Source organism: Entelurus aequoreus, linkage group LG03 (assembly GCF_033978785.1).
Source record: "Entelurus aequoreus isolate RoL-2023_Sb linkage group LG03, RoL_Eaeq_v1.1, whole genome shotgun sequence".
Lineage (NCBI taxonomy): Eukaryota > Metazoa > Chordata > Actinopteri > Syngnathiformes > Syngnathidae > Entelurus > Entelurus aequoreus.
Genome location: NC_084733.1, coordinates 83,818,119 through 83,828,758, shown reverse-complemented (window position 1 = coordinate 83,828,758; position 10,640 = coordinate 83,818,119). Strand labels below are relative to the sequence as shown.

At 41.3% G+C, this 10,640-nt stretch overlaps 1 protein-coding gene across 2 annotated transcripts in view; it reads right to left on the bottom strand.

Annotated features, from left to right (window-relative positions):
* Positions 1–3,660: 3,660 nt before the first annotated feature.
* Positions 3,661–10,640, bottom strand: part of LOC133646994 (plasma membrane calcium-transporting ATPase 1-like) — a 52,413-nt gene continuing 45,433 nt past the window's right edge. For both annotated transcript variants that reach the window (XM_062043003.1, XM_062043004.1), the window contains 6 exons: positions 10,575–10,640; positions 10,289–10,502; positions 7,584–7,795; positions 7,409–7,516; positions 7,143–7,331; positions 3,661–4,378 (listed from right to left, as the gene is read on the bottom strand). The exon at positions 10,575–10,640 is cut by the window's right edge and continues 126 nt beyond it. In XM_062043003.1, coding sequence (XP_061898987.1) covers positions 4,019–4,378; positions 7,143–7,331; positions 7,409–7,516; positions 7,584–7,795; positions 10,289–10,502; positions 10,575–10,640 — 1,149 coding nt within the window. In that variant the 3' untranslated portion in view covers positions 3,661–4,018. The remainder of the gene's footprint in view (positions 4,379–7,142; positions 7,332–7,408; positions 7,517–7,583; positions 7,796–10,288; positions 10,503–10,574) is intronic.

The window sequence follows — 10,640 nt, the reverse complement described above, 5'->3', positions numbered from 1 at the left end:
TAGAATCGGAACGAGGAATCGCAATTCGGATGGGAATCGATTTTTTGTTTGTTTTCGGTTTCATGAACTAAAACGTGTTTTAAAGATGTATTCCTATAAAAAAAAAAAAAGTATAGAATTTTTTGTTTTTTAATGGATTTTTGAAAATGATAAATCGATTTAGAATCGGAACGAAGAATTGCAATTCGGATGGGAATCGATTTTTTGTTTGTTTCCGGTTTCATGGACTAAAACGTTGTTTTAAAGTTGTATTCCTATTAAAAAAAATATTTAAACATTTATAGTTTTTTAATGGATTTTTGAAAATTATAAATCGATTTAGAATCGGAACGAAAATTTTGCAATTCGGATGTGAATCAATTTTTTTTGTTTCCGGTTTAATAGACTAAAATGTGTTTTAAAGATGTATTCCTATAAAAAAAAATACGAAAAATGTTTTTGTTTTTTAACCGATTTATGAAAATGATAAGACGTTACGTGAAAGTATGACTGCCCTACAAGAGGAGGTAATCCCGCAGGTTGGAGCGGTTCTGCTGGCAATATCCGCCATTATGAAGGTTGCATACCTATTCAATTGGCCCTAACGATTAGTTTTCGGAATAGCGTCGCCATGGCAACAAGAAATGTTCCCAACTTAAAAGTACCGCAGTAGGCGCGAACGAGACCTTTCCGACGGTATAACATATGTGGGGGTTCGTCTCGGCCCATAATTAATAAGTGTCAGAATGTTCTCGAAAAGAAGACAATTTAATCACGTGACGTGACGTCAGCACATCCCGGCTGTTTTGAGACAACCGGTAAGCAGAAACCTAAAACAATTGACGAAAAAAGCGATCTTTTTTGTATGTCTCTGGTGATCTGAATAGCCACAAGTGTCATTTAAACACATTCAAATGTCAACTAGAACGTCAAATAGCAGTGGGAAGTTGTACTTATCTGTTAGGTCCGGAGCTTGAAAGTTGCTAGCCATTAGCATGTAGCATTTTCTTCTTCTACTTTGTTTTAACGTAGCTATACAAGCCGAAATGACCACAGTCGCCCCCTAGTGTTAGAGAGGCACACTGCGTGTGGCTGTCAGTCACATTGGAGATAAGAGCATGGAAACTACAACTTCACATGTCGCTGTGAAAAGAGAAGAAACTGAATTTTTTGACAAATCGGACTAATTTAAGTGCATAGAAACGTGCTGACTGTGAAAAGTGGCATGACGTCAGACAAGGCAGCAAAAAAAATTATTAAATAAATACTTTCAAACTAGTTTATAACATTTATATCATGTGCTGTCATGTGTGTCAGTAGAAATGTTCACACCAACTACAGTTGTATTCCACTAACCTTTAAAAATGAGCTACTATTTAAATCAGAAGTTACTCAATGCCTGAGTAGTTTTTCAAGGAATACTTACTTTAATTATTTTGATGACTACTTTTTACTTTTGCTTGCGTCATACTATTTTAAAGTAACGGTACTCTACCAACCTCGGATGGTGAACACACCAAATGATTCCCGTGCACACAGAAACTGGGACAAAGTTTTGTGACATAATACCCATTTAATCCACTAGTGGGCAGCAGAGGTCCAGTTGAAGCTTCTTTTGGTAACCTCCCAATATTATTATTTCTTTTAACAGTAATAAAAATGTACTTAAACAAAAAATAATCCATCATTTTAGAGCAGACAAAACTACAAATTAAAAACAAATATTCAATCAATAAAAATAAAAAAAAACAGGAAAATATTTAGCAAAATTCAAATGTAATTTTAACCCAATTTACAGGCATTTTATAAATATATATATATATATATATATATATATATATATATATATATATATATATATATATATATATATATATATATATATATATATATATATATATATATATATATATATATATATATACAAAACCCAAAACCAGTGAGGTTGGCACGTTGTGTAATTCGTAAATAAAAACAGAATACAATGATTTTCAAATCCTTTTCAACTTACATTCAATTTATTAATAGACTGCAAAGACAAGATATTTAATATTTTTTGCAAATAATCAATAACTTAGAATTTAATGGCAGCAACACATTGCAAAAAAGTTGTCACAGGGGCATGTTTACCACTGTGTTACATGGCCTTTCCTTTTAACAACACTCAGACACATTTTGGAAGCTTCTCAGGTGTAATTCTTTCCCATTCTTGCTTGATGTACAGCTTAAGTTGTTCAACAGTCCGGGGGTCTCTGTTGTGGTATTTTAGGCTTCATAATGCGCCACACATTTTCAATGGGAGACAGGTCTGGACTACAGGCAGGCCAGTCTCGTACTCGCACTCTTTTACTACGAAGCCACGATGTTGTAACACGTGGCTTGGCATTGTCTTGCTGAAATAAGCAGGGGCGTCCATGATAACGTTGCTTGGATGGCAACATATGTTGCTCCAAAACCTGTATGTACCTTTCAGCATTAATGTTGCCTTCACAGATGTGTAAGTTACCCATGTTTTGGGCACTAATACACCCCCATACCATCACAGATGCTGGCTTTTGAACTTTGCGCCTATAACAATCCGGATGGTTCTTTTCCTCTTTGGTCCGAAGGACACAACGTCCACAGTTTCCAAAAACAATTTGAAATGTGGACTCGTCTGACCACAGAACACTTTTCCACTTCGCATCAGTCCATCGGGCCCAGCGAAGCCGGCGGCGTTTCTGGGTGTTGTTGATAAATGGCTTTCGCTTTGCATAGTAGAGTTTTAACTTGCACTTACAGATGTAGCGACCAACTGTAGTTACTGACAGTGGTTTTCTGAAGTGTTCCAGAGCACATGTGGTGGTATCATTTACACACTGATGTCGCTTTTTGATGCAGTACCGCCTGAGGGATCGATGGTCCAAAATATCATCGCTTACGTGCAGTGATTTCTCCAGATTCTCTGAACCTTTTGGTGATATTGCAGACCGTAGATGGTGAAATCCCTAAATTCCTTGCAATAGCTGGTTGAGAAATGTTGTTCTTAAACAATTTGCTCACGCATTTGTTGACAAAGTGGTGACCCTCGCCCCATCCTTGTTTGTGAACGACCGAGCATTTCATGGAATGTACTTTTATACCCAATCATGGCACCCACCTGTTCCCAATTAGCCTGTTCACCTGCGGGATGTTCCAAATAAGTGTTTGATGAGCATTCCTCAACTTTATCAGTATTCATTGCCACCTTTCCCAACTTCTTTGTCACGTGTTGCTGGCATCAAATTCTAAAGTTAATGATTATTTGCAAAAAAAAACATGTTTATCAGTTTGAACATCAAATATGTTGTCTTTGTAGCATATTCAACTGAATATGGGTTGAAAATGATTTGCAAATCATTGTATTCCGTTTATATTTACATCTAACACAATTTCCCAACTCATATGGAAACGGGGTTTGTATATATATAATATTTTTTATATACATCTATATATATATACATATATACAGTATATATTTATATATATATATATAAAAAAAAAAAATATATATATATATATATATATATATATATATTTATTTATTATATATATATATATATATATATATATATATATATATATATATATATATATATATATATATATATATATATATATATATATATATATATATATATACACATATATATGTATGTATGTATATATGTATAAATGCCAATAATGATGAATGACTAAATGAAAATAATCTTGGAAGGTTCTGGTTATCTTTTTCCTGACTTGTCATTTTGAAAACACGACCTACAAGCAAAAGTTCAAAGATGAACGTGCACGAATCTACAAACAAAAAGTCACAGCTGGTCGATTGATCGATCTACGTCTACGTTTGACCCGAGTGTACACCTGATTATTGCTTATTGATCGCCTATTAACGTAACCAGGGAGCGTCTGCGTGAGGCGGCCATGATGGAAGCTGCGAGTGCTTCCGGGCGTGTCCTTTCAAATGTTTCATCGCATCCCGGGATGCCGCAGGAAGTGGTCGTGAAAGGGGGCGGGGCCTTTACAGCGACGTCTCCAGGCTGTGCAGGGGGCTCCCCGGACACGGCGGCAGGCCCGCAGAGTTGGCGGAGATCAGACCGGCGGCCCGGGGGCCATCTTTGAGCGGCGGCAGGGGGTGCTCCGCCGCGCTGTTGTTCTGGCCCGACGAGGCGTGGACGGGCGGCGCCACCGCTATGGAGTTGCGCTTGGTGGGCGCGTCGTCCTCGCCCTCCAGCTCGTCGATGAGCGGGATCTGAGTCTCCGAGTCCTCGATGCGGAACTCAGGGTGGGTCATGAAGTTGTGGATGGAGCTGCGGGACTCGGGGGTCTCCAGGTTCTCGTACGGGGACACGCTGTCCCTGAAGGCGTTCACCACGCGGATCTGGGACACGGGCAGAAGTCAAAACCTGTTTTGCTTTTTGACTTGTTGTATGGAGGAGGAGGAACACGGTGATGATAACCATAGAACAGGAAGTAGCACTGGTATTGACTGCTCTTCAGCGGATTTTATCATTTAAAATCCCCTGAAGAGCAGGGCTCAACAGGTGTCGTCAATCATAATCACTCACATGAAGTTCAGAGGCCATGCCATGAAGCTAATTTGATTCGATTGTAACTTTTCTACATCACCAACATTGATGATGTATGTTGCTGTACGTATACTTTTGACCCAGCAGATTTGCTCACATTTTCAGTAGACCCATAATAAATTCATAAAAGAACCAAACTTCATGAATGTTTTCTATCACAAAAAAAAAATTGTAGAAATTAATGGAAACTCAAGACAGCCATGACATTATGTGCTTTACAAGTGTAAATACTTGTAAAGAACACAGCTGGTCGATTGATCGATCTACGATAACTTTTGACCGCGACTGTATATAAATAAATATATGCAGTATATAAATATAAATGTAGTCGAGGTTACTGTGGTTTATCCGTTATACAGTGCTCAATACCGGGGTAGAGCGGACTATACGTTAGGTCAGGAAAAACACAGAGGCTATTTCATCCCAACAAGCCTGTTTCGCAGGTTTCCCTGCTCTTCGGGGGATTTTAAATAATAAAATTACTGTTTCGCCGGTTTCCCTGCGCTTCGGGGGATTTAAAATAATGAAAATCCCCTGAAGAGCAGGGAAACCTGCGAAACGGGCTTGTATGGATGTCCCCTGAAGAGCAGGGAAACCTGCGAAACAGGCTTGTCGGGATGAAATAGCCTCTACCGGGGTAGAGCGGACTATACGTTAGGTCAGGAAAAAACACAGAGGCTATTTCATCCCAACAAGCCCGTTTTGCAGGTTTCCCTGCTCTTCAGGGGATTTCTTTTATTATTTTACATCCCCCGAAGCACAGGGACACCAGCAAAACAGTAATTTTATTATTTAAAATCCCCTGAAGAGCAGGGGGAAACCTGCGAAACAGGCTTGCCGGCTACGTGGGCTCTGTACCGAGGATGTCGTTGTGGCTTGTGCAGCCCTTTGAGACACTTGTGATTCAGGGCTGTATAAATAAACATTGATTGATTGATTGATTGATTGAAATAGCCTCTGTGTTTTCCCCCGACCTAACGTATAGTCCGCTCTACCCGGTAGAGGCTATTTCATCCCGACAAGCCTGTTTTGCAGGTTTCCCCCTGCTCTTCAGGGGATTTTAAACAATAAAATTACTGTTTCGCCGGTTTCCCTGCGCTTCGGGGGATTTAAAATAATAAAACTCCCCTGAAGAGCAGGGAAACCCGCGAAACAGGCTTGTAGGGATGTCCCCTGAAAAGCAGGGAAACCTGAGAAAAAGGCTTGTCGGGATGAAGGGTAGAGCGGACCTTACGTCAGGGCAGGAAAAAACACAGAGGCTATTTCATCCCAACAAGCCTGTTTAGCAGGTTTCCCTGCTCTTCAGGGGATTTTTTTTATTATTTTACATCCCCCGAAGCGCAGGGAAACCGGTGAAACAGTAATTTTATTATTTAAAATCCCCTGAAGAGCAGGGAAACCTGCGAAACAGGCTTGTATAGATGTCCCCTGAAGAGCAGGGAAACCCGTGAAACAGGCTTGTCAGGATGAAATAGCCTCTACCGGGGTAGAGCGGACTATACGTTAGGTCAGGAAAAAACACAGAGGCTATTTCATCCCGACAAGCCAGTTTCGCGGGTTTCCCTGCTCTTCAGGGGAATTTTTTATTATTTTAAATCCCCCGAAGCGCAGGGAAACCAGCAAACAGTTATTTTATTATTATAGAGCAGGGGGAAACTATCAAAACAGGCTTGCCGGGATGAAATAGCCTCTGTGTTTTCCCCCCGACCTAACGTATAGTCCGCTCTACCCCGGTAGAGGCTATTTCATCCCGACAAGCCTGTTTCGCAGGTTTCCCCCTGCTCTTCGGGGGATTTAAATAATAAAAATCCCCTGAAGAGCAGGGAAACCAGTGAAACAGGCTTGTCGGGATGAAATAGCCTCTACTGGGGTAGAGCGGACCATACATTAGGTCAGGAAAAAACACAGAGGCTATTTCATCCCAACAAGCCTGTTTCGCAGGTTTCCCTGCTCTTCAGGGGATTTTTTTATTATTATTTTACATCCCCCGAAGCGCAGGGAAACCGGTGAAACAGGCTTGTATGGATTTCCCCTGAAGAGCAGGGAAACCTGCGAAACAGGCTTGTCAGGATGAAATAGCCTCTACCGGGGTAGATCGGACTATACGTTAGGTCAGGAAAAAACACAGAGGCTATTTCATCCCGACAAGCCCGTTTCGTCGGTTTCCCTGCTCTTCAGGGGAATTTTTTATTAGTTTAAATCCCCTGAAGCGCAGGGAAACCAGCAAAACAGTTATTTTATTATTTAAAATCCCCTGAAGAGCAGGGGAAAACCTGCGAAACAGGGATGAAATAGCCTTTGTGTTTTTCCCCGACCTAACGTAGATTCCGCACTGTATAACGGATAGACCTCAGAAACATCGACTACACTCATATATATATATATATATATTTGGTGTGTAATATGTACAATACTTACAGTAGTAACACTTTTTGGGGCACAACAGCAAAAAAACCACACCATTAACAAATTTTCTCATGGAAAACAACTAATATTTATCAACACACACAAAACTGTAGAAATTGGTACTGGCACGGAGGGATCGGACAGGCGCACCTGAGTCTGTATGCGCATGAGGCCGCGGCACCACAGCACCTGTCCCCGCCTCAGCTCCATCTCGGCGTGGTCGATCTCGTCCTGGTCCTTCATCTCCTCCAGCTCCTCCTCGGGGATCTCCTCCTGCTTGGTGCCGTGCCCCGCCGTCTTCAGGAACTTCAGCCAGCTGGTGGGGACGCTGGACACCAGCTGAGAGAGGGAGAGAGAGAGAGAGAGAGGGCGAAGGTCGGCGGGAGGCACGTCGAAGGGGGCGGAGCCCGACTCACCTGTCCCCACAGGAGGCTGCCGAAGCCCAGCAGGACGCACCAGAGCCACTGTTCCACGCTCAGACTCACGCAGCTGAAAGGTTTGCCTCCGAACTGCACGATCAGCACCTGCAAGGACGCCAGCGCACGTCGCTCCTTTGGCACCCCCAGGCTCCGCCCCCCTGCCCTACCCTACCTGGATCAGGAAGGTGCCCAGCACGATGGAGCAGAAGATGGGGTTCTTGAAGACGCCCTGGAAGACGTTCCTCTCGCCGTGGATCTTGCGGGCGTTGAGCTCGTTGAAGAGCTGCATGAGGACGAAGGTGTTGAAGACCACGGTGTAGTGCTCGGAGGGCGGGGCGTGCAGCGGCGCGTCTCTGCCGCTGTCCATGTCCAACAGAGACTCACCTGTCCCACGCAGAACCACCAAATAGTCACCTTCCTCGCACTTTATACTTCATACAGAGCTGGCTCACAACAGCAAACAGTGAGGTAATATAACTATGACAGATCAAAGTTAAACTGCCAATGATAGTCACACACACACTAGGTGTGGCGAAATTATTCTCTGCATTTGACCCATCACCCTTGATCACCCCCTGGGAGGTGAGGGGAGCAGTGAGCAGCAGCGGTGGCCACACCCGGGAATCATTTTGGTGATTTAACCCCCAATTCCAACCCTTGATGCTGAGTGCCAAGCAGGGAGGTAATGGGTCCCATTTGTATAGTCTTTGGTATGACTCGGCCGGGGTTTGAACTCACGACCTACCAGGGCGGACACTCTAACCACTAGGCCACTAAGTAGATTTGATGATTATTCCATAAAATAGGACATATTTTATAACTACGTATTGAATATAAAGTTCATAAAAATGCTATGATTTTGGTTTGTAATATTATAAATATAAAATACTTACATTTTGACATCCCTACACCTTACACGTGCTAACTGATAACATACTAACGTTAGCTTGTTAGCATGCTAAAGTTACCATGCTAACTTTCATTGGGTATAAAATCAGCTTTCATGAAATGCTCAGTCATTCACAAACAAGGACGGGGCGAGGGTCACCACTTTGTCAACAAATGCGTGAGCAAATTGTTTAAGAACAACATTTTTCAACCAGCCATCGCAAGGAATTTAAGGATTTCACCATCTAAGGTCTGTAATATCATCAAAAGGTTCAGAGAATCTGGAGAAATCAAGGTACAACTCTACTATGCAAAGCGAAAGCCATTTATCAACAACACCCAGAAACGCCGTCGGCTTCGCATGGGTAACTTACACATCTGTTAAGGCACCATTAATGCCGAAAGGTACATACAGGTTTTGAGCAACATATGTTGCCATCCAAGCAACGTTATCATGGACGCCCCTGCTTATTTCAGCAAGACAATGCCAAGCCACGTGTTACAACAGCGTGGCGATGATATACAGCAGGGGTCACCAACGCGGTGCCCGCGGGCACCAGGTAGCCCGTAAGGACCAGATGAGTAGCCCGCTGGCCTGTTCTAAAAATAGCTCAAATAGCAGCACTTACCAGTGAGCTGCCTCTATTTTTTAAATTGTATTTATTTACTAGCAAGCTGGTCTCGCTTTGCTCGACATTTTTAATTCTAAGAGAGACAAAACTCAAATAGAATTTGAAAATCCAAGAAAATATTTTAAAGACTTGGTCTTCACTTGTTTAAATAAATTCATTAATTTTTTTACTTTGCTTCTTATAACTTTCAGAAAGACAATTTTAGAGAAAAAATACAACCTTAAAAATGATTTTAGGATTTTTAAACACATATACCTTTTTACCTTTTAAATTCCTTCCTCTTCTTACCTGACAATTTAAATCAATGTTCAAGTAAATTTATTTTTTTTATTGTAAAGAATAATAAATTAATTTTAATTTAATTCTTCATTTTAGCTTCTGTTTTTTCGACGAAGAATATTTGTGAAATATTTCTTCAAACTTATTATGATTAAAATTCAAAAAAAATATTCTGGAAAATCTGGAAAATCTGTATAATCAAATTTAAATCTTATTTCAAAGTATTTTGAATTTCTTTTAAAATTTTTGTTCTGGAAAATTTTGAAGAAATAATGATTGGTCTTTGTTAGAAATATAGCTTGGTCCAAAAGTGTAGATTGGATTTTAACCTATTTAAAACATGTCATCAAAATTCTAAAATTAATCTTAATCAGGAAAAATTACTAATGATGTTCTATAAATTATTTTTTTTATTTTTTCAAAAAGATTCGAATTAGCTAGTTTTTCTCTTCTTTTTTTCGGTTGAATTTTGAATTTTTAAAGAGTCGAAATTGAAGATAAACTATGTTTCAAAATCAAATTTTCATTTTTTTTCGTGTTTTCTCCTCTTTTAAACCGTTCAATTAAGTGTAAATATCATTCATTATTAATAATAACATAGAGTTAAAGGTAAATTGAGCAAATTGGCTATTTCTGGCAATTTATTGAAGTGTGCATCAAACTGGTAGCCCCTTCGCATTAATCAGTACCCAAGAAATAGCTCTTGGTTTGAAAAAGGTTGGTGACCCCTGATATACAGTATATGATATATAACCAACTTCACTGGTTTTGGTTATATAACTATATATTTTGTGACGACCACGTGTTAAAAATGGTGTATAAAACGAATCGTAATTATGATATAATTATTTTATAATCCTTGCAGTACAATTTTGGATTTATTTGGTGTGTTTTTGCGATGTCGTTGGATTGCCAACCATGTGATGAAGCCAAGTTGCCATGGAAACGGCTTGATGGGTTGTTTTCGAACGACTCGCGTTCTGCCTAGCAACAAGTGGCAGCAGACTGTCATAAAACCAAAATAAAAGTTTTGAGAGTAAACGTTTGTGTCGGAGTTGTTGGTGGTGCGTTCACTGACCCACAAAGAGCAGCGTGAAGATGACGGTCAGCTGGTAGACGGCGTGGCCCAGGATGTTCTTCATCATGGTGCGCGAGATGAGGGGCTTGTTGCGTCCGTACGGGCTGCGGAGCAACAGCGCCTCGGTGGGCGGCTCCGTGGCGAGCGCCAGCGAGGCGAAGGTGTCCATGATCAGGTTGACCCACAGCATCTGCACCGCCTTCAGGGGGGAGTCCTGGTGGGCGGGGGGAGGGGAGGGGCGTTAAGGAGAGCACCAGCTCAAAGAGATGAGGAGGACGGTCCTGACCTGCGTGATGCAGGCGCCCGTGAACGCCACCACCACGGCGACCACGTTGACGGTGAGCTGGAACTG